This window comes from Centruroides vittatus, unplaced genomic scaffold (assembly GCF_030686945.1).
Source record: "Centruroides vittatus isolate TY-2023 unplaced genomic scaffold, ASM3068694v2 contig_628, whole genome shotgun sequence".
Lineage (NCBI taxonomy): Eukaryota > Metazoa > Arthropoda > Arachnida > Scorpiones > Buthidae > Centruroides > Centruroides vittatus.
In genome coordinates this window covers 1580447-1606558 of record NW_027122385.1, presented here as the reverse complement: position 1 = coordinate 1606558, position 26112 = coordinate 1580447, and the positions used below count along the sequence as shown (strand labels likewise).

The window sequence follows — 26112 nt, the reverse complement described above, 5'->3', positions numbered from 1 at the left end:
ATTGGATTTCTAGATATGGAAATTGATGCACAAATGTACTGTACAAATTGAATCATTTCCATTTATTATAATAGTTAATTACTGGTGTGTTCCCTGTGTGATTAGTTTTCTTCAGCAAAATTTAAGCTTATCACTAAAGAATCCACCAGGAGATCGAGTAAGAAGTTATTATTACATCTTTGCTGAAAGTTTTTTCATTTTTACATATTTACATTATTTATATTAAAGTATCGATTCTTTATTTTAAATTTAAAACTAAGAATCTCTAACGGTTCACAGGCAGGGATGGGGAACCTTTTTGAATCTGTCTATCAAATTACACGTGTGGGAAACGCCGGGAGGTAGGACGGAAGTCGGACCTCCTTTTTCTCGGCGAATAGGTCGGCAAGACCCGCCCCACTGTCAAGGATGGCTAATTTTGCGCGATATCCCGACTTGTCGGGATCGGTCAGTTACTTGTCAGGTCGAGTGGAGGAGGGTGTGTGTGGGGTCGTCGATAAAGAAAGGCAATATCCGTATAACAGGACAACACAGATAATGGTTTATTGGAACATAGGAACTACTACAGAAACGCTACGCATCCCGTCCCTAATCGCGGGAGAGAGAGAGCTCACAATTGTTAGGGGATTCATACCTCTCGGTTATCGATTTTGATCGAGAATATACTTCGACTCGGACGTCTTTCCTGGCGGAGCGACAGGTGGGCGGCAGGATTGGCTTGTCGGCGGAGGCTTCGGCGTCTCGACTTGGCCTTCGAGTCGGATACGGTGTCGCCGGGCAGTTCGTCTTCTTCGGACGTCAGCTACCCCGTTCTTAGAGATCTTCCCCCTATTTATACTCTAAGTCTCTTCCGCCACAATCACCAATCGCGATAGAGGATGATGACTTGAATTCCGTGACTCAGGTCGGATCCTGAGAAGGAGGGAAGTGAGTTTGACGGCGGAAGATTGTACATCCTTCGAAACTTGATCGTTATCGCGGATCTCGATCGTTATCTCCCGAGAGGACTTCGAAATAATTAAAATTTAAACTCGGACCGGCTCAATTCGGTCCTTACACACGAACTTTATTATCTTATTTTTAACTGTAACAAAATTTATGCATGCAGAAGGTTAGAGTTCGAAAAAAAATTAAAGAATGAAGTGAACATAGTTTAACTAGAAAAACAATCTAAAAGATTATAAATCGAACTGATTGAAAACCTAGAAATAAAAACTGAAATTAGTATAAATGGAAATTAAATCAAATAATTTTGATGTCATTTATATGATATTTACTTCGTCGGAATGACTTTTTGATCTTATTGCATGGCGTAATAAAGTATTGTAACCATAGCGTTACTGTTTAAGTTAACTATTGCGTAATTAACAACGACAATAATAATCATAAATAAAAGGGATTTTGTCTAATAATTAATTAAATTTTTGTATACCAGCAGATATACCAGGCACTGCTCGGGAAAAAGTAATAAAGAAAAAACATTAAAATAAAAATCATATTAAATGTTCGATTATTTAGCCATCATTATCATGTTTATCACAAACTGTCAAGAAACTAAAATAATGGGAAGGTTGCGGTGTTCACGTTTTCCGATAGCTTATATTTTTTTCAGGATCCTATAGAATAACTATGAAAAGTTAGCTACAGATCAGTCGAAATGTTTAGAACTAAATAGCAAACAGACGGACAGAAATTCTATTTTATATAGGCCTATATAGATTTTTTTATAATTGTGATTGTCACTGTACAGTAATAAGTATACAAAATAATACGACGTGTATAGAGCGAATTATTTTCAGGTCACTTTAGGCATGAGCGCCATAAACAGAAGGAATATAAAGTAAACGCAATAATCTCATGATGTCTATTTATACTAAAGTACTTAAAATACAGGTTTAAAAATCTAAGAAATATAATATTGATTAACATTATCGAAAAAGAAACATATTTCAGAGGATTTTTATAAGATTGATATAGGATTTATATTACAAATATTGTCATTGTTTTATGTCTTCCTCTCATAAAAATGTTTACAATCTTATAATTTTTCACATAAAATCAGACTTTATCAATCAGTATTTTATTTATTTCCTACTTTGTAATTTTTTATAGGCCTATATAATTTGATTCATATTGAGCCTAAGAATCAAATGCAGACAATGTGAGAGAGAACACAGACTAATGATAATTTTTTTTATAAATGTATATCTTCGTATATATGATGAAACAATAGCGAAAGTAATTTCATTAGAAACGTTTTACAAGATAAATTTTTAGCAAATATATGTATTTCATTACATTACAGATTCATTACAGACATATTTATGTAGATACTTCTTGCCAAGAACTAGCTTCATAAATAATGAAATTCGCATTGTTTTGTGCGCTAAGTTATGTTAAAATGTAAGCTTCTGAAATTCAAAACTTTTTATTATCTAAGGATTTTAATAACTAACTTAGTTTTATCTTGCACTTGTAAGAATAATCAGATACAATGACAGCTTTTTGACTGCTTCTTAAGGTTAATCAAAAGTAAATCATAAATAACCAGCTTATTTAAATTTTATTTTTGATTAATCTTAAAACAAAAAAAAATAAAAAAAAAACATATTTTTTTGATTTCAGGATTTTTAACTTGAATCTAATAAACTAAGTTTTAAAAATATTTTTTAAATATGTTTTTCACATACTACTGCTTTATGTACAAAATAATGTCGACATCATTATATTCATTTTTCATATTCGTTTTTTCTTCATATATCATCATTTCTTTTGAAACTGATAAAGAATATGAGAATATTTTTCAATAACTGTTAATTATCAATTAAAACAAGAATGACAGAGTTTAAAAACACCAAAATAAATAAAGTTTCAAATAAGACAAATTTAATATATGAAGATTAATCCTTGAAGATATAAGTTCTTACTTTTCTAAGATATAAAGTGTTAAGAAAAGTTTTTGATATTATACTTATCTTCATCTACTGTATTCTGTATTATTAATTAAAGTAGATATATAAAACTTTTATTATTATTATTATTATTATTATGTTGGGTTAAGTTAGATATACTCGGTTAACACCGGTGGCTAAGTACTATGCCGGACCAAAGTCAAGGCATAGTAACCAAAACAGAAATTAAAGAAGTGTATCAGTGTGTGTGTCTGTATTCAGGAATTTTCTCACAATATGACATGTATTCAATATAGTGGCCTTCTGTAGAGTGATGTATGTGTTTCTATTCAATTCTAATGTGCCCAGGCTTTTGTGTAGTGTGTGTGTGGTATGACACCTGTAGAGGAGAGAACTACAGGTACAATAAGCACCCCATCCATCCTCCACAGATGCCTTATTTCCTGGGCGAGTTCTGTGTACTTGCTAATTTTTTCAGTGCATGCGTTTTGTATATTGTGAGTGTTTGGAATGGATATGTCTATAATGTATGTGATTTTATTGTGTTTGTCAATGAGTGTGATGTCTGGTCTGTTGTGGTAAATTGTTTTATCTGTGATTATGGCTCTGTCGTAGTACATTTTGTGCGTGTTGTTTTCCAATACTGTCTGTGGAATGTATTTGTAGTATGGTTCGTGGATGTCTGCTAATTTGTGTTTCTTTGCAAGCTCTTGGTGTATTATATTTGCTACTTGGTTATGTCTGTGTAAATAATCTGTCTGTGCCAAGAGCTTGCAGCCAGAGGTGATGTGTTGTATAGTTTCTGGCACGATGTGACATTTTCTGCATGTGTCATTTGTGAGTGTTGCATCTTTGAGTATGTGTTTTCTGTAGTTTTTAGTATTTATGACCTGATCCTGTATGGCGATCATGAATCCTTCCGTCTCCCCAAAGAGGCATCCCCGAGCTAACCAGCTGTTTGACGCAGTTTTGTCAACAAAATCCTGGGCCAGATCGTAAGGATGCCTGCCATGGAGTGCCTTTCGAGCCCACGATTGCTTAATGGTGTCTATGCTTTTTATATGTTGTGTTGTGTCCATATGATGTGAGTGTAAGTTTAATGGTGTGTTATTCGAGTCTGCTAGAGTTACTGCTTTATGTAATTGTGATGTTTCTTGTTTTTTGTAGAAAAACTCTCGCAGTGACTGTATTTGTTTGTAGTGAAGGTTAACTATGTCAATCAGGCCACGTCCGCCATCTTTACGTGGAAGGGTTAATCTTTCTGTGGCGGATTTAGGATGATGTTGTTTATGCTTAGTAAGTGTTGTTCTTGTTTTCCTTTGGAGTTGCTCAAGATCAGTGTGAGTCCAATGTATAACTCCAAAAGAATATGTGAGTACTGGGATGACATATGTGTTTATTGCTTTAACTGTGTGTTTTGCATTTAATTGTGTTCTGAGAATAGCATTTAACCTACTTTGGTATTCTTTAATTAATCTTTGCTTTATTTGTGTATGTTCTGTTAGTTTGGCCTGTTGGAATCCTAAATACTTGTAGAACTCGCCCTCTTCCATGGATTCAATAATGTCTCCATTTCCAAGTGCAAAATCTTCTTTCTTCAGGATTCCTTTTTCTATGTGAACTGTTTTGCATTTATCTAGGCCAAATTCCATTTGTATGTCCTTGGTGTATGAATGTGTGATTTGTAGGAGTTGATGAAGTTGTTTTTGTGTGGATGCATAAAGTTTTATGTCATCCATGTACATGAGATGTGACAGTGTAAACTGTGTTGTTTTTTTGTGTCTAATATTGTAACCATATTGCGTGTTGTTTAACATGTTGGATAATGGGTTCAGGGCTAAGCAGAACCAGAGAGGACTCAAGGAATCTCCTTGAAAAATTCCTCGCCTAATAAAAATTTGGTTTGTTTGTATGGAAGTGTTATTAACCCTGAGATGTAGTGTTGTTCTCCAGTGCTGCATAGTGTTTTGAAAGAATGCAATGAGTGATGGATGTATTTTGTACATGTGTAGGATATGTAGCAGCCAACTGTGTGGAACACTGTCGAATGCTTTTCTGTAGTCTATATATGCCATGTGTATGTTTCTGTGTTGTCTGTGTGCTTGCCGTAGAATGACTGAATCTATGAGTAACTGTTCTTTGCATCCCCTGTGGTTTCTACGACAACCTTTTTGTTGTTCTGTTAGAATGTCGTGTTCTTCAACATGTTTGTATATTTTGTTTGCAATACAGGATGTCAATAATTTGTAGAGTGTTGGAAGACATTATTATTATTATTATTATTATTATTATTATAAAAAATAATATAACAGGATGAAATCACCTGTTGTCAATCTTGCTTTATATTTAAATTTAATTAATTCGATTTAAATAAAACATTAATATTTCATACCGGTATAATTTTACACAGTTTATTAAACAGATTTAAATTATTAAGATACTAATAATTTAGTATTTTTTACAGTTTTGATGTTTTTATTAATAATAATGAAAGATACAGTCTAACAATAATTTTTTTAAATTACATAGCAAAGAATTCTTATTATTAGAATATAATTTGATTTAATTTATAATTACACGTGAAATGTGTATATATATATATATAAGTATACAATATAAAATTAGTATTAATTAGTTCTATTAATATTTATTATATGATGATTCTTCATAAATTTATTTATCAAAATAATATAAATTAATATGATTAAATAAAAAAATTTAACAAGAATATACTTAGTATATAGTATCTGAACTATAAGGGAATCAATGATCACTATTTTCAATAAAAGAAATGTGTTTCTTATATCATTGATTTCTGATATCCGTAGTACAGATGGCTACAAAGAGAAATGTTTCATAATCAATACAAGCAAAAAAGGAAAATATCGTATATCCCAACTAAAATCTTCAATTTTACAAATGGTCCATTTTAATTCAAATGAGAGTTTATCAAATATTTTGATGCTAAATTCAATTCGTTTTCAGATTTATATTTAGATATCAATCTATTTTATCAAATCTAAACATTTTACAAAATCCACCTTTACTTTTTTAACTAAAAATTTAAAACTACGAAAATAAAAGTCACTAATATATTTTAAATAAATTAATTTTATATTGTAAAATTTAAATTTTGAAATATAAAATTAATTGAAAATAAAGTAATTTTCTTGGAGAGTTTTTAAAATGTGTTAAAATTTCCCCAAGCATCTCCAAATTTGAATAAATTGTAAATTTTATACTTCGAATATATTTTAAATAATAATAAATTATTATTTTTATTAGTTAAATTGACATTATTAAAAAAAAACTTAGTGAATGTATTTTTACAACTCAAAACAATTTTAATTTATTTTCTTGTAAGAATCAACTTGAATAAATACATTCTTAATTTGATAAAATATTAAAGTTTGATATTATCAATTCTAAATTATTTTTTCCTTAACAATATAGATATTATTGAATCATTCTGTAATAAAAATACTGATAAGAGCATCTGTTTCCCTATTGATTCCTCATAAATTATTCATATTTAGTATTTTCATTATATTATTTAAATTATAAGGGAAAAAAAATCTGAAATTTTAATTAAATAAACAATTTTGCAATCATTTGAATTCGTTCATATATCAAACTTTATTTTTTAAAATGATTCTCCTTTTATGCAAACCTCTTTCGATCGATGTTATCGTTTTTTCTAAATAAATTATATTCTCTGAATTGTGATTTTATTTTAGTTTTCTTTATGATTTTTAAATATAATATAAATTGTTTTAATTTGACAATTTATATATTTAAGTAATTATAATTTATTTTACCGATGTTTCCAAATTAGCTTAAGTATTCTTAATATGAGTTCTTGTTAATTTAACTTGTAAATTCTGTGATGAATGTTCCTAAAACGGATTTCACTTAATCTAGGATGTTACTACGAAGATTATTTCCTGTTATGGCTCTGCAACTCCTCTTCGAGCTCCTGTAGTCCAGACTCATACTATAATCATTAAGTGTAAGTATACGATAACCTTTCATAAATGTTAATTTAATGACGATACTAATAATGTTAAACGATAAACGTTATTCAGTATTTAGCATCCGTCAAGATAATAATTTACGAATAAGCTAACTAATTTGATATTTAACTTTTTGCCTGTAAAGATGAATAGTGTTTCTTAATGTACTTTTATATCTTACTTTTATTAATATATACTAATTTGTTTATATTTAATATATATAATCTACTGCACTTCATTATGCAACATAAAATCTCAAAGTCAATTTTATTTTAAAGTTAGAATTTAATTCTTTATTTTTTTTTAAATAGAAGACTTTTAAAATATGCATTTTTTAAAATAAATTTTGTCTAAATTTAAAAACATTTAAATTTTTTTAAATCTGTAAACCATAATGATATTTTGATTTAAATTTTTCTAAAATATATATACGTGTTATTTTGTGAATTTTAATACTTCGACTTTCATTTATGTTGAAATTTTGATAAATGTTTTTCAACTTTATAAAGTTTTAAATATTTTTTTATTTTAATTGATTTATTTTATAAAAATCCTGCAGTAAAACATTTAAACAGAGCTTTTAAATATAAAATATTTTACCGAAATACTCAACTTTAATGTCATTCATTCAATGTATGATTTTTCTATGATGTATACAATAGATCAAATCAGTAAATCTAATTTTCATTAATCAAATATATAAAAAATCAAGCTAGCATAATTATTTTAATCAAATATATCTAACACTCTTAAATATAAAAAAATTTATGCGCAAAATTCTTTTTATATTCATGTTTTCCATTTTAATACTGCAACAGTTTTTGCTATTCTTTTCTTCATTTTCACTTACGTCATTTTATTATCAAGCCAATTTTGTTGCCTTTCCTTTTACTTAACACTTAAACTGGTTAAATCTGAAAACAGATTTGGTGTCAATGAAGAGGTCTCTTTTGTTTGTATCACTCGATAATTGTGTCGGAAATTTCAGATCCTCCAGAATCATTGACTATTCTTGGATACGAGGAATTAAATGAACTTAAACAAGGAGACATTCAACGTCTAACATGTGTCGCTCTAGGCGGTAATCCACCAGCCAACCTAAAATGGTATAAAGGAGGAAGAGAGGTGAGTGTCGATCGATACAGTCTGCTAACTTTCTTCTTTGAATCTTAGACATTTATTCGTCATAGCCTATACGCTAAACTAAAAATTTTAAAAGCATGTCTACTGGGAAAGCTAACAGAAGATATTGAGAGGAATGTAAAAAAAAAAGAATAAAGTTAGAAGAATTTCTTTTAATTCAAGAAGAATATTTTCCTTTCATTTAAATTTGATGAAGAACAGGACATAGACTTAATCAATTTAACAAAATATATAAATATATTCAAAAATTATATTTAAGTTAACTATTAAAATATAAATATAATAAATAGATTAAAATTTAGTGATATTGTTTTGATAGTGAGAATATAAAATTCAAGGCTTTAAAAGAATTTATCTTGTTAAACAAGAAAAATATGTTTTTGTAATTTTAGTAATTTAATTTTAAACAATTTTTCTTTTTGCTTTTTTTTTCCATTCATTTTAAACTTCCTGTTGTTATATTTTAATTTCGTAAATAAAAAGTTTATTCTAAAAAGCTAATTAATTTGTTATACCAAATTTAAAATTTAATTTTAAAATCTCTGAAGTAAAATTTCTTAAACTATTTTTAATATAAAAATTTTAGAAATGTATTTGTACGGATTCAAAAATCAAAAATTATTAGAGAATTTTATCATTTAAGCAATCAACTTTTGGAGGCAGATTAATGATTTAATAAATTTCATATCAATAACGGTTAAGATATGATTTAGTACAGAGTTATATTTTATTTTTCAGATCAATGCTTCTGTATCTGTATCCGGAAATGGAGTCTCTAGTGAGTTGGTTTTCCGCGTTGATGCCAGCGATAACAGAATTACTTACACTTGCAGAGCACTGAGCCCTGCCATTACTCAACCTTTGGAAACGTCAGTTATTTTAACTGTTTATTGTAAGTAGTAACATTTGATGAATATTAATGTACGAGTCGGAATTTTCGCAATTAATTCATAATCGCTTAAAAGGAAAAGTAATTAAAAATTCTCACTGGTCATACGTCTTCCTTTTAACGTGATTTTTGAACTTTAAAGCCAATTTGCAAATTTATATAATATAATTCGAAGTTATTGACAATTCTGATTTGTTAATTAGGCATTTCGTAATTACTTCGGTTACTTGAATACATAAATACTGCATAATCTGATCTACAAATTACATTCGAACAAACACGATATTCAGCCATTATACCCTTTTCACTAATGTTTGTTATACAGTATAATATAAAATTACTTCATTATCATCGACCAGATTAATGTTTTTGTTTGAAAATAATGACACTAATATTGTTATTTCGTGACTTCGTAAAACATTTTTATATTCAATAATAAGCTCGTTTTCTTTAGTCTTTACGTTGAAATTAATCCAATAAGCATATTTCTATTAGTTCATGTAAATTTTCGATTAAAACAATTAAAATTAAAACAAATAATTCGAATCGTGGTATCACGATACATTATAAATTCAACAGTGTTAACATAAATTATAAAATATTATTAACAAATGTAATTTATTTAAACATTCCAGTGTCTGAAATTCAATTTTAATGTTTTTGTTGCATTATTGATTTTAGTAAATTAAAAAAGGAAAATTTGATTGGAAATAGTTGATCTATGTAGTGATCTAACTAACGCTAAATACTTTCACCAATTGAACGATTATTTTGTTCTCTAATTATATAGAGCAGTCAAAAAGATAATTGGCCAATATAAAGACTAAATTACTCTTATTCAAATATCTTATTAATTATAAGCTTGTAAGCAATAAATTGCAAACTTTATCAATTTTCAAAAAGAAAACACACAAATGTACCGGGAACATAAGACAAAGCATAATTGAATGACTTTTGGGCCACTCTGTATTGTAATAATTTTAGATTATAGAAATTATATATTTGATAATATTACTACTAATGAGGTATATATATTTTCTTTGGTTCCAGAAACAGATTTTTCTTCTCACATAATATCTTGCATAACGTAAATATCTAATTCATATTACTGTATTTAGATTACAGACACCTAATGTTGATCCATTCGGGTAGAAATTAAAACAATATAATAATATTTTTAATATAGTTTAATTTTACATCTGTTTTAGAATACGAAATTTAATAAGTAATGTTAAATCGTTTTTAATTGAATTGCTATAAAGAGAGTTAAAGAAAAGAAACTTATGTAGATTTAATAAAACTTAACTATTTTAATGTATATATTTTTTCATTTTATCTCTATTAACTCAAATTATGCAATTACCTTTGAAACATTATTTACACATCATTACTTCGTGCAGATGATTGTTCTTAAGATAACAAAATAATTGTATTATAACATCATTGCAGGAATATTTAAGGAACTAAATAAACACACTTATTTTCGAGGTTACATAGAATTAAATGAAAAATTTTCTTTGAATATCGGAGAGCGTTATAAAAATAGAAATTGAAAGAGAAACATAAAAGATATAATAAGATTTCAATTAAAATTAGTTAAATATTTAATTATCGTTTTCTCCGCGCACATAAGGGCATGCTCTTTTAGATGAGGCACAATCGCCACTATATTGTGCAAAGTACCTTAACACTCACTATTTTTAAAATAAACTTTTATAGTATCGGAAGTATTTTTTTCTATTTTGGCCTTTATTTTTAATAGTAGCTACCACAGAGATGTTACAGAATGGTTACTGTATCGATACATTTACATTATTTTACATTGACGCAACAATGCAGCGCTCTTATTAGCCAAAACAAGCTGGCGTAAATAAGAGAATGCTATTATAAGCATCTTTTGAAACTCGAAAATAAGCAATCTTCATATATATATAAGAGCATGGGCTTACTTTGCGTATATACGGTATTTAAATGATAATTGATTGATTGAGTTAATCATTTTTCAGTATTCTTATGACAACTATTTTTTCTTCTATTGTCTAATGATAAATTTAAAAACTATTCTATAAATAATTAATATTTAATTGTGTTTAATAACAATATAATTGCTTTATTAAAATTAGTAATTAAATATTTTATACTTTAACGAAGTATTTTATTTTAGCATAAGTATCCTAACCTTTTCATTAAATGACTTCTACAAAATAGCATCATTTCGATAAATTTTATTTATACAAAATTTATGGAAAGAAACCAATGGCAGTTTTTTAAGGATAATTTTAACCGCAATATCATGGATATAATTATTTTTATCGGTAAATTAGCGAAAACAATATCATAAATTTAACGTGAGGCAATTCGTGGTAATGATGGCAATTAAATATTTTTGCTGATATTACGCAACAGCTGGTATTTACAACAGTTTTGATTTAAATATATAATGTGGTAAATCAAGTAATTAATAGATTAAATAAAATTAAATCTACGTTTAAAAACTTTAAAATGTCGGAAATTTTTAAAATGCGAATTATTTTATATTTTTGGACGTTGCGTTGAAGCGATTATGACAAACTCGATCACATTTTATCTTGCAGAAAATAATATGAATAGAAAAGAAGTCCTTTTATTTCAACTGGTTTAAAAATAAAAGTCAAAAATTTCTGGGATCATTAACCGTAAAATAAATTTTTAACACAAAATTGAATTAATGGAATTCACATACTAAAATAATTTTTAAATGCATTATTATTTCAATATCTTTCTGCACATTATTTTTTATAATTGTCTATTCTACTAGAATAGAATATTTGGTCTTTGATTTTCGCGTTTACTTCCGACTCATAATTTTTAGATTTACTGTACTGTACTTATTCACACCTTTGTTTACTTCAGAAAACTTTGATGATATATAAAGCTAGCCCTGAGAGTATTTTAGGTATATTATATGTGCTGTACATAACTAAACAACATATTAACTTATACATTAACAAATTTTATTGTAAACAATGTAATAGGAAGGTAAATATAAACTTAAACTAGGTTAAATATTATTTAAATTCTTAAAAGTAAATATATTCTTAGTAGTCCTGAGAAAGAGATTTCCAAAGAAATCATTAGTTCTTTTTATTAACTTTTTAATTTCATGAGGTAACTTTATTGAAAATTCAAACTAATAATAAAACTTAAAAAATTATATCTTGTGTATCACATTACTATTAATTTTGTTTATTATATGTTGTGTTTTTTATAATTTATTTTTTCGGAAATTCAATTTTTCCGTCTTCCTGATTATTATTATTTTTTGTAAAGACAAAAGGAAAAAATCCTGCAGTGAATTACATAACTTTTCCTACAACAACATTTAAAATTGTGTGCGGCCCTATCTGCTATATTTTATTAAGAACAATTTTTACATTGTTATTATTATTAAATTGCAAATCTTAATTTTGAGGGTAGAGATGGGTTTTATACAAACTTCGAAATGCTAATAACCAGTAACATCTTCATTAACTCCGACCTCACTTGAGATATGATACATGACTCTCCTCTTCTCTTCACTTTCTCAACCTTTAACCACAAAAATTTAATAGCATCAATTCCTTAATATACAAACCTTCCTGCGAAATTTCAGAAATTTTCAACAAAAGACACAGGAGTTATTAAACTTTAAAGTGGGTGAACAAAATTGTGCCCCAAATGCAAACACTAACATCCATACATACAGTAAATAAAAAAAAATTCAAATATTATTGCATTTCTCGATGTTTCAAGGACATTTTCTCGGACCTCAAAGTACCGTCAGCAATGAGGAAAATGAATTATCAGTTCACTGATATCGTAATGAATCTTCATTTCGAATTTAAAACAAGGTTTGCTGATTAAGAAAAAAGGAGAGAACTTTGTGTAAATTTTGAAACAGTTTTTTCTTCAATGGTAAATGGAGTAGCGAAGCAGCAAACGATTTTAAATCTAATAAAGCTGCTTTAAAGATGGAAGTAATTAAATTTAAGGAATACTTTATTTTAAAGAACAACTATACAGTTTTAAATAATCTTCAATGTGAACAATTTTGGATTAAATATGTGCGTGATAGTAAATACACAGAACAAAAAACGTTAACCATAAAACTATGTACAATGTTTGGCTCAATGTATATATGTGAAGCAGTATTCTCGAAGATGAACTTCATAAAGAATAAATTTAGATCTCGACTTGTACTTATCTGTCTCCATGGTCTACTGAGAATCAGTTGTACTGTACCAACTACACTCCAAAGTTTAGCTACGTACTCCAAAGTAAAAAAATGTCATTACTCATACCAAAGCGTAAACTTTCACAAGATTGTACTAGGCTTTGTTTCGTATTATTTATATTTTTAAAAAAAACAATACGAATAAACACAGTTAGAGTAAAAGAGTTTGTTTTAAAAGTTTCGTGCTTCATTTTTCAGGAATTTATTTTGTTTTAATTTATTTAAATAAAATAAAATCACTTTTAAATTAGTGTAGTTTAGACCACGAATCGTTTATAAAGTTTGCCGGACAGCAGAAGTGTGACAAGTTTTAAAACGGACTTCCATAAAAAATAATTGATGACTACAGTTGTGGACTATTGATGAATGAAAGCTCAGTGGTGAATTTGCTATTGAATTTTTAAATTTCTCATTCTTTTTATCTGTTCTTTGAGTGCTATTTCTGAAATAATAGCTTATGTTATGTATCGAAAAATGATTATATTATGTACAGTAGTAAAAATAAATTTTATAAAATAGCATATTTATAACGTTATATATAACTTCTTTTGAGATAAGTGTATGTTTGAATAATGTTAGAAGCATAATATGGTTTTGAACTATAATTTATACATTTTTTTGCTAAATCCTAAACTTTACAATGATTGTATAGTCAAATACAATATACTGTCACATAAATAGAAATAACGTTGAGAAATGAATAGATACTTAGCTATATTATACAATATGAATGAAATAATATATTACCTTTTCGAAATCCAGTATGAATATATGCAAAACTCTTATACAGTATTTTTGTATAGGTACAGTACATCTATTATGTACCTATCTGTTGAAATTTTACACGCATTCAATATCTGAAATGAAAAGATAAATGGAAATATACTGTATATTATCACATTAACGAACTTCATTAAATATTGACTTGTCATGAATTCTGTTTGGATTTAACGATATTAATATGTTTAACTTAATAAATGTTTAATGTAATTTAGTTTAAGCATATTTTCATTCTTTCCATTTAAATAACAATAATAGTATAGTTTCTCTTATAACCTGGTGATTTATTTTCTTCGACTACATCTATACTTATCTATCTATATTTATATTTATATAGCTATATATATTAAACATACATACATATATACCTACAGAATAGGCTAAGGTAAAATCTAAGTTATTTCCAATTCGTTAAGGTAGAACGGAAAAATAACGTTTACGTTTCATGCATTATTTTGAAGCTTATTTAATGCAGATTACTCCCTTGCATATATTTTACTGTTTAATTTCATTTAAAGTAAGTAGAAGGGAATATGTGTCCAATTTCGTTCTTATAATGGTGACCTTCCCTTCCATTTCGGCTACTGAACTTTCCCTCCGTCCAGTATAGAAACGATTCTGAAAACTCCTTTTCAATTCGTCATTCTTTTATTTATTCCAGATTATTATTTTTAATTTTATGTTATTAACGGAAAAATTATTGTATAATTTTAGTAGTACTTCCGACCAAAATTTACAATAACTTCGAGGACTCGCGTCATTTCTTTTGAACAAAATGGAGCCTAGGCGAATAAGAAGTCTTACGGTAGATGAAGAAGAAACGAAAAACTATTTACGATTAAACTTAGGTCTTTATTTCTGCATGCAAATTAACTGTAAAAATATATTTTTACATAGTTATTGGAACTTCTTCAGAGAAACGAAGCTCATGTAACTTGACGACATTGAGAAATAGCCAAGGATATAATCGAATATCTATTTATCTACACAGAATACGCTAAGATGAAATCTGTTTACAATTTGTTAAAGTATTTCGCTGTATACCGACAAATTTTATGTCTACGTAAATACATTTTATGCAGATAAATGTATTTGCTTTCTTATTTCCCCTGTTTATTTGTAAGTCAACAACAATTTTTTTTAGAATATGCTTACGTAGAAATAAATAAATATATAAGTTATAAATGAAAAAAGCTGTAAAAGTATATATATATATATACATATACAGGGTTCCTACGTACTGTACCTGGAATGTCAGGAAAAGTTAGGGATTTTCATTAGTGTTTCGAAACGTCATGGAAAGTCAGGAAATTTGCTTTTTTGGCTGCCTTGTTGATTTTTATTATTATTTTTTTTGCTGACCATGTGCTTGACTAAGCGTAGTTTTCTTCAGACAGCAAGAAGTAATGTGGTGCACTACAACTTATAAAAAAGGGGTGCAGAATATTTTCAAGACCTAAAATTTTTCCTTAGCACGCACAATATTTCCTCAAAAGTGTACAAAGTACAAAAATTAATAAATAAATAACACCATTCAAATTAAAATTATCATTTTTCATTTTAATAATTTTGATTGTGTAACAAAACAATTTCTGATTTTTTTCAGTTTATTAATATTTTATAAAGTTTATGAAATTTATTAAGGAAAAAATTTATTAAATATATAGTTTTGTACATGTATTATACTGTATATGTTAATGAATAATAAATAAATAATTGTTTCTTTTTTTCAAAGCCATGTAGATTTGTGGTTATGGATTAATAACAATAAACTACTATAATTTAATAAAAACATTTAATTTTTAGTTTTAATAATTTAACAATTATAAAAAATTTATTACTGCTAATTAGAAGAAATAACTAATTGAAAAGTTGGAGAAGCAATAGCATATGTGCATAATAATAATAACATGTGCAATAGTATATAGTCTATATACATATTAAATCAAATGCTGTTTTTGTCAGTGTGCCATACTGTAAAGCACGTAAAGGCCAAGGAAAGTAATTAAATTTAAAACAAAAGATTTAAATTTAAAACAAAACAAAAAACAAATTTAAAACAAAATTTAAAACGAAAGAAAACAAAACAAAAACAACAAACAAAGGATTTGAGTAGAAACTTTATATATACTTTATTGAAACCTAGTAAAATGGAATAAAAATTTGCTTTCACACAAAACATTTAATTCCTCTTTAATAAGAAAATATTTATTATAATATTTTTGTACAATAAACATCAATAATAATTATTACTATTATTGATATAAAAACTATTAGAAACAAGGTTTACATCGCGAGAATAAGGTTTTTATAAAATTTATTATTATTATTTTATAAAAACCTTATTCTCGCGATGCAAACCTTGTTTCTAATAGTTTTTATATCTAAAGATAGATCCTTTGTTGACTTGCTTATTAACAGTTTTTTTGACTTTTTCTGTAAGGTCTTTTGTTTGTTTTTCTTTAGATCAAAACTTTAATGAATTCTTTGTAAAATAGGGCTGGCGGAAATACAGTATTAACGTAAAAACACGTAAACAGATAATAAAAATATCTTCTTTACTCGCCATTCTTTCTTTACTTGTTACGCGCATATATTCTTTACTTGTGGACATTTTAGACTATTTTACATAATTTGGCAGAGGCGTAGCCTCTAAAGAAAGGTCGTCTCTGCTGTGGAGAATAGTTTGTGTTCCTCGTGATTGCACATGGCGAGTAAAGAAGATATTTTTATTATCTGTTTACGTGTTTTTACGTTTAATGAATTCTGTTTGCAGGAGAATTGCATGAAAAGCAAATTTACTATATTCCTGTTATAAATTACAATTCTGTTATTTTAATTTTTATGTAATCTTTGTTCTTTTTAATGTAGACTGATATAAATTCTACGACAGACAGGTTATTTAAAAAATATTTTATTTTTTAATATAGCTTGAAATGATGAAAATAAATTAACAAATATGTAAAATAAAAATAAATTTTTTCTACAACATTTTTTCCTGTAATATTCACGAAATACATGATTGGTCTTGCATTCTCATCTAAATTGCGCTTCATTAATGAGATGGTGTTAAGAAATACTTTGGATTTTTCTTCAAAAAATGCAAGTTTTAAATTTTTTTTTCTTTTACTACTTTGAATAATTTGATCAATTCTACTTTCTGTAATATTATTTGATACCTCGATAATTAAGCTGAGCAGTTCATAAAAAATTTTGATATCATTTAAAATCAATATTTAACTTAAATATTATTAAATTTTATATTCATTTATTCATATCATCAATTTAAATTTATCCTAATGTTTAAATGAATTTACAGTAAATTACTTCCAAAGTTGTTGGAGTATATTTTGTTAAGAATTATAAACTGTAATTTATTATTTTTAATTATAAAGCCATTACATATAATATTTTTAAAATATCTTATTTATATTTAAAAACAAAATTTAATGTTTTATATTGGAATTCTTTTCACAAAAATATTAATTTAATCTAAAGTTAGTAAAATCATCTCTTAAAGTTTTGAAATCTACAAAATTATTTATATATTATTTAATATTAATATATTTTTGATATTTTTCACATATCACGTAATATATACAGTATAGTTAAATCAATTACATATGCTATACTATTTATAACTTTTAAAATACTTTTATTTGAAAATTTTAAGAATTATTTTTATATATACCTGTGACTTGATGGAATTTTGTATTCATATTAATATTATTTTATATTTCAGTTACAGCAGAAAAATTATTACTTTCAATAAATCCACAAAACCCCAAAGAAAGTGAAACAGTAAGAGCGTATTTTTATGAAAAAATTATTTTATTGAAATTATAAAATAAATAATGTTTTAAAGTAACTCTGCTTTTTAAAAATAAAATTAAGATTCTTAACGAATACTTTTTAAATTTACTAAAATAGTAACACACAAATTATATTCGTTTTTGTTTTTTTACTTTTTGTACATTTGATCACTCCAAAATTCGAGAAAATTTAATGGAAAATGTTGTTATTTATTAAAATAAACTTGTTCAATTTCAAAAAATAATTTATAATTTTTTATCTGTTGTATTTATTTAGCTTTTGCTACTGAATAGAATTTAAATTATGTTTTGAAATAGTGTAAAATCAATTTCGATTATATTTTTAAAATTAAAAAAAACAAGAAAACTTTGATATTGAAAAATAATAAAATAAAAAAAAGCAATTCTATCGAATATCAATTATTATTATTTTCACTAATATTATTGAATGTTATAAATGAATAGAAAAATGAAAACAGTGAAAGTATTTTTTCCGGTTTACATAAAATAAGTTCCTATAATCTGATGATTTTAATCATAAAATGACATAATGTAAAACAGTGGTTAAGTTTTCTTTCATTAAAATTATCTTAGTTCTTTCTAAATAGCTAAAAATATTGGATTTTTGTAGTTCAAGTAGGTTTACACTTCATGAAATGAAATTTATGTATAGTAATTAGTTTCATAATAATATTGAAGATTCTCCTATATCTCACTTTGCTTTTCAACGAAACTTTAATTTCATAGTAAAATACGTTTATTTTCTTGAATAACAGCACATAACATAAAATCAACAACAGCAATTTAAATTGTAATACATTTCTTTATTAAAAACTTCATTGTTTATAATCTAGGTGACAATATCGTGTCAAACCGGTAGTTGTAATCCTAAACCAGAAGTTACGTGGCTACGAAATAATAGAACTGAAGTAGAATATTACGAAGAGATATTTAATGCCAGTCATGGGGGATTATCTGTGAAAAATATGATCGTATTTGTGGTAAAACCATCAGATGATGGAATCCGTTTCGTATGTCAAGCAAAATCTAATGTCTTTCCAAATGCTGTTGAGGCGCAGATGATTTTAAGAGTATTATGTAAGTAAATTTTACTTAATAATTCTGTGATAATTTATATATGTCGGATTAAATTTAATAAAGAAAGTAAATACGGATATAAATCTTAGTGCATAATTCACTTGAAAAAAAAATCAAACTTTAGATAAATAAAAGTGTTTAACTTTGGGTAAGAACTGAATCTAAACACACTACATGTCTAACCATCTAGTCTAGTGTGATCTGTCCAACTTCAACTAGGCATATTTTTTTTCTGTCTGAGTCTTTATGTTTCTTGCTTTCGCTAGTTAAGTATAGATTTTGTTTTGGACGTTAATTTTAAGAGATCAGTCTTCAAAAATTTCATAAACAGAGAAGAAAATATAAGTAATATTAGTATTAAAGTATTTTTAATTTTTGTATAATATATCTCTCATAGAAAACGTTAGTTTCTACTACTAAATAATGCTAGCTATTAATGAATGCTAAAATAAAACAATTCCAAAGAAGAAACTTTATAAGAAGATATATATATTGATTCGAATAGCATCGATAAAACGAAAAGCATTTGCTTTATATCTTTCGAAATTCTGATCGATACTTAAAACGTGATCGAAGTTTCTGCACTTAACAGCTTTAGGAAGATACCCACATTTATCAATATATTGGACTGAAAGGAAAAGGAAAAAATGTTAAATAGTCTGTTTTCATATTTCTCTAAAAAATGTAAAGTATACATACAGCATAATTCAATTAAACTAAATTTACTATTTCTTTCATATATTTTTCTAAATACTGAAAAAAATTGTTTATAAGTTTAAGCAGACATTATTTTAAAGTAAAGCAAACAGCATACCGTTAAATAAAACTATTAAGCCATATATTTATTAAAAGTAATATTTTGTTCTTATTATTTTCACAACGGAATTCTTTCCATTACTTTAATAACTACCAACTAAATAACTGCTTACTTCAGATAAACCAAAGTTTACTAACATCGTCCAGAAGCGAGACTTAATAGAAGGTGAATCTACTGAAATTAACTTAACTGCTCGTGGGAATCCCGATGTAATTTCTTATATATGGTACAAAGAAGGTACACCTGTTCCTGTTAAATCCTCGGAGGACAAATCGATGAAGAATAACAAAGAGAATCGTCTTCGAGTCACCTCATTAGGATCAGTGCTATACATTAGAAGCGCTTCCAGGCACGATTCCTCTATTTACACTTGTGAAGCCAGAAATCAGGAAGGATCAACTAATGCAACAGTCATACTCAATGTTCGTTGTGAGTAATTTGTCGATAACCTGCATTATATTTATATTGATATTTTACAGTTTAATAAATCGCTTAATATTTAGTTATTTAAAAAATATATGTTTTTTTGAAAACATAATAGAATATACACGAAAAAGGTAATGCTATCATGCGTATAACTACAGTTATAAAGTAAATAATTTCTAAGAAATTTGTTATTTTGAAATTAATTACTAAGATATTTATTTTTATTATTTTTAATGTTTCTACGAATTTATTATTAACTTTAAAGTATTATTTAAAAAGCATTTATTCGATTTCTTCATAATAAGAGAAGTTTGCATTAAAGATGGATTGTAGTACTTTAGAACGTACTTCAGTTTATTAGTATAATCGTTTGTAATTAATCATATAACGCAGAAATAAATAACATGTATTATGTAAATAATACTGCCATATATTTGGATATTATATAGTTGAAAAGTTTACAAAATTTCATAACATTAATGACTAGTGGTTGTAACCTTGAACATTATAAAAATGAATAGATCATATTAAATGTAAAGAAAATAAAGAAAACAGATTTAATATTTGATAATTATCTCGTTCTAACTTTGATCTATAATACATACATTCCTGTTTTTTCATGCGATAAGTAGCACGTGATTATGAAGGATATTTAATTAATATGCCTTTCTGTCTTTATCTGAAACTTATCTCGTCTAGTAGTACTTTATCAATTAACAGGACTTATTACACTGGATTTATGAATGCAGCAATTAGGTCTAACAGATCAGAAATAATATCGTTTGTATAAATCACCTGAACACATACACTTTGGGAACAGATCCGAAACACAATGTTGTGTTTCGGATCTGTTTGTCCGTCATCAGCAGGCATTTAAAAAGACATTTTCTACAATTAAGTTAAAAATAAATTTTGTTACAATCATAAATAAACATAAAATTGCCGACAATAGTACAATAAAATTCTTACAAATTCTGGGCTTTTAAAAACATTTCTAATTACGAGCATATTTAAGGTCAATGTGAACCAAATAATTCTGTACGTATTCATCATTGATTGTTCTCTTTCAGTTAAACTTCACCCCAATCTGTTTCAATCCTTCTTTTTATACGTCTCCCTCTCTCCTTCATCGATGATTCCTTTCCATGATTGTTGTATCTCTCTTCCGGTATTGCTATTTATTCTATCTGTTTGTTTAATTATGTTGATGTGTTCACATAATTGTCTTTTATAATCATTTTCCTCTCTTTTCCTTATTTTCACGATATTCAAATCAATTTCGCAACCTGTTGAGTTACAGTGTTCAGTCACTGTTGAATTTGCATATTTTCCCTTAATTGCTCGAATATGTTCACTTAGTCTTATTTTTAATTTTCGTTTTGTTTCACCAATATGTGTTTTTCCGGGTTAAAACTACAATTAAATGAACACACCACACCTTTTTCTTCTGTTATGTCGTATTTTTCTCGTTTCTATAACACAACAACATTAACTTTACAACAGGTATGTGGATGACTGTATAATAATTTTTGATAAAAGAAAAACCAATGAAAATATAAATATAAAAAAGGCTAATAAGATAAAAGAGAATATTAAATTTGAACTAGAAAAGAAAAACAGAATACCATAAACTATCTAGATCTAACAATTGAAAGAAAAGACGATAGACTAACTTATAAAAAAATACGTTAAACCTATACAAATTCCTAAAATAATTAATTACAAATCTGTTATTCCTGTTAGTATGAAATATAACATATTTTAAAACGTATATAATAAAAGAAGACAAAGAACAAGCAAGACTGAAACACAGAAAGAAGAAGAAATAATTAAAATGTTTATTTTAAATGATTATCCAAAACACTTACTGAATAAATGGATAAGAAAATTAGAAAATGATAAACAATTAAAATTAATGGATAAAGAGAAAAAATTTGTTAAATTAAGATATGTCCCAAAGTTATTTGAAAAAATTAAAAAGTGGAAATAAGTAGAATTAACTTAATACCGGAAAAAATTAAGTCAACTAAAAAAATATCTGTTTTACAAAAACGAAGAAAAATACGACATAACAGAAGAAAAAGGTGTGGTGTATTCATTTAATTGTAGTTTTAACCCGGAAAAACACATATTGGTGAAACAAAACGAAAATTAAATATAAGACTAAGTGAACATATTCGAGCAATTAAGGGAAAATATGCAAATTCAGCAGTGACTGAACACTGTAACTCAAAAGGTTGCGAAATTGATTTGAATGCCTTGAAAATAAGGAAAAAGAGGAAAATAATTATAAAAGACAATTATATGAACACATCAATATAATTAAACAAACGGATAGAATAAATAACAATATCGGGAGGGAGAAACACCACCAATCATGGAGAGGAATCATCGATGAAGGAGAGAGGGAGACGTATAAAAAGAAGGATTGGAACAGATTGGGGTGAAGTTTAACTGAAAGAGAACAATCAATAATGAATACGTATGGAATTATTTGGTTAACATTGACCTTGAATATGCCAGGAATTAGGAATGTTTTCAAAAATCCACAATTTGTAAGAATTTTATTGTACTATTGTCGGGAATTTTATGTTTATTTATGATTGTAACAAAATTTATTTTTAACTTAATTGTAGAAAATGTCTTTTTAAATGCCTGCTGATGACGGACAAACAGATCCGAAACACAACATTGTGTTTCGGATCTGTTCCCAAAGTGTATGTGTTCAGGTGATTTATATAAACGATATTATTTCTGATCTGTTAGACCTAATTGCTGCATTCATAAATCCAGTGTAATGAGTCCTGTTAATTGATAAAGTACTACTAGACGAGATAAGTTTAAATTTAAAGGATATTTAAGTTCATTGAAAAAATTCTGAAACGTTGTAATAAAAAAAAAATTAAGTATAATTCATTATCTAAAGTATTTAAGTAAACTTTTCTTTAGATTTCATTAAAATTTTAATGATGTATACTATGTTTTTGTCATTTGTTAGTCAATCTTCTGACAGAATTTGTATAATTTTCGCATGAGAACTAAAGGATAATGAATTCTTTCTCCATTAGTTGTAATGTTTGTTATAATTTAAAGGCTTCAAATTTAAATAAAAATGTTTCTTAATGTTTTTGACATCTTCGATAATTGCTTCACTAAAAGATACACGGTTTTTCCCTTAATAATAATTGGTTTTCAATGTAAAAAGATATCCTAGTATTCTTTTTGAAATCTGGTTAATGATTAATTAATAGTGTATGTACAGTACATATCGTTTCTTTCTTTTAACTATTTCTTTTCATAATATATAAACTGGGAAAGAAGCTATTAAAAATTGTTCATTCACAATTTTTCATTAAAAAGCGAATTTTGTAATTAAAATTTTTAATCGCTTAGAAAATGAATTATTGTATAAATTTAATAAATTTTATGAAAACAAAAATTGATAAGATATTTGTAACGTCAGCAGACCCTGCCGTAGTTACTAATATTTCGTCATCAACTGAAGCTAAAGAGGAAGACAGCATTAAGTTGGAATGTACGTTTGATGGAAATCCACTACCCGAAAATGTTATCAGTTGGAGAAAAAATGGAATTCATCAAATGCAGTATCTATTGGAAGGGAAGAAATCTTATTTACTTATAAACAATATCAGTAGGAATGATTCTGGTGAATATTCATGTATCGCTAACAATGGAATGGGAAAAGAATCAATAAAAACAGTCACATTATCTGTACTACGTAAGTAAGACGCATTTATAATAATATTGATTTTCATCTTTTCATTGTTTAAACTGTTAATAAAAAATATTTTATCAAATATAAAGTTTTAAGAAGCTCTTAAAAGTTATATGGAATAAATATTAAAAACTTATAAAACTTAAATGAATAATATAAAATTTAGTTTTTGCAGCTCAAACTGTTAAAAATTAAATGTTTTATATTATGTTATGTATTACTTTCAATGTTATAAATTTCTTTTCCAGTCTAAATTAACGTAAATTTCGCTGAATATTACGATTTTAGTATTTATTACGGTTTTTCAAACATTGCAATTTATATATTTTTTATAACGTTTCATAATTTTATAGCTTATAAATAAATTAATTTTAATAAATCATTTTTATAATTAATTCAATTTTATAATCTTTATAACTAATGTAGTTATAAAAATTATAATATAAAATGATGTATAATTAACGTATTCTATAAATGTTCATGTATGCTTATTATTTTTTAAATTAATATAAAACAGTTTCGATTACAGAAATTTATAATTAAATTTTCTTAAATATTTTTTAATTATAAAAAATTTAAATAAAAGTCTATTAAATATAAACCAGTTTAAAATTTTATTAATATAAACTTATTTCTTATTTTGCTATTATAATTCTGCTAGTTTAATACATTTTAGTTAAACTCTAAATTATTACACTATTTTAAATCTTATTCTATATATAGATAAAAGATTTATCATCATTAATGCTCAGATATAAATAAATGTATGCTAATTTATATCATCTACATGACCAGATAGGCCAATAATTCGACGTTTTCAAATGAAATCAAAAGTTGCAAGCGATCTGAAAGACATTGCAAAATTCCGATGCATCGCTGATGCACCTTCTTCTTCAAACACATCGATTAATTGGTCGTACAAAGAAGAGTTGATAGAGAAAAGTACCAAATACGAATTAGTAAATTCTGTAAAAAACTCATCTTGGGAAAGCACATTGTTAGTAAAAAGATTAGAAGAATCGGATTTTGGTTATTACAGCTGCATTGCAATTAACTTCTTAGGAAAAGACACTTTTCAATTCTTATTAGTAAAAAGAGGTATTTTTTGTTTTTACTTATTCTGTTTCTTTCATAACACAAACATATAGTAATAAAATATTATTTTTTTAAAATATTTCATTAGATTTATTTTCTCAGATTGTTCAGCTAATTAAATTTCGTTTTATTTAAGACAATAATTTAATTTTATATTCTAATGTAAATATTAGTATAGTGGGTTTCTCATATAAGAATTCATTACAGGTCCTCCGGAAACACCTGTAGATTTACAAGCATTCAACGTTAGTAACAACTATATATTTATTACCTGGAAACCAGGTTTTGATGGAGGCTACGTTCCTTCTTTTCGAATCAGGTATAAGCAACTAGGAGTTGAAAAATATTTCTTTCAAGATGCCACAACGATGAAACATCAACATAAAATTATCGATTTGAAAGCGGGAACTGATTACTTTATTGCTGTTTCTGCATGGAATGATGTAGGACATAGTAATTTTACCTCAGAAATAAAAGTAAGCACTACAGGTATGTGTACGATTATGGTATAATATTAAATTACGCATTCTATTAATTAATATATAGCTTATTATATTAAATTATATATCTGTATATTAAAAATAAATTAATTCAATTTAGTATATTTGAATTCAATCCAGATTCCCATAAATTACTACGGATATGTAATGTGTGGGCAGTGGCCAAGGAGCCCTGGCGCTCTCTGAAGGAAAAAGAACATTGGAAAATTTTCCAAAAATCTTTTCCTAATTAAAATTCATTTCTGTATTTATATTGTTTCGTATCTTCTGTTTTTATACTACTTATCATTACATAAATTGCGAATTTTATTGAATTTTTTTATCACATTTAAATATTTTTATCTGTTCAACTCGGCTTCTCCCCATCCTGATTCTTCACTTATGTTAACCAACATTGTTGTATATCAGATATGCCAAGTAATGAGCGAAAATAGTTATTAATGTGCTGATATCTAGCATTAACAATCATTCAACAAAGTTATTCAAAAATTAAAATAATATTTTAAATCAAACAAAACATCTATGTATTTGTCTTTCTTTAAATTGAGATAAATATAATTTTCGACTTATATATATTTAATGACACAGAATACGAGTAAAAATAATTTTAAAAAATAAATATAAAATTATAAGTACAAT

The 26112-nt window shown here is 26.4% G+C and overlaps 1 protein-coding gene across 1 annotated transcript in view; it reads left to right on the top strand.

Moving 5' to 3' along the window:
* The window catches only part of LOC136979468 (synaptogenesis protein syg-2-like), a 176380-nt gene that overhangs the window by 138697 nt on the left and 11571 nt on the right, over window positions 1-26112 (top strand). Inside the window, exons 9-17 of the mRNA XM_067275477.1 lie at window positions 6834-6921; window positions 7914-8050; window positions 8807-8960; window positions 17732-17790; window positions 18656-18899; window positions 19834-20145; window positions 23609-23881; window positions 24674-24976; window positions 25181-25462. Of these exons, the coding sequence (XP_067131578.1) occupies window positions 6834-6921; window positions 7914-8050; window positions 8807-8960; window positions 17732-17790; window positions 18656-18899; window positions 19834-20145; window positions 23609-23881; window positions 24674-24976; window positions 25181-25462 (1852 nt within the window). The remainder of the gene's footprint in view (window positions 1-6833; window positions 6922-7913; window positions 8051-8806; window positions 8961-17731; window positions 17791-18655; window positions 18900-19833; window positions 20146-23608; window positions 23882-24673; window positions 24977-25180; window positions 25463-26112) is intronic.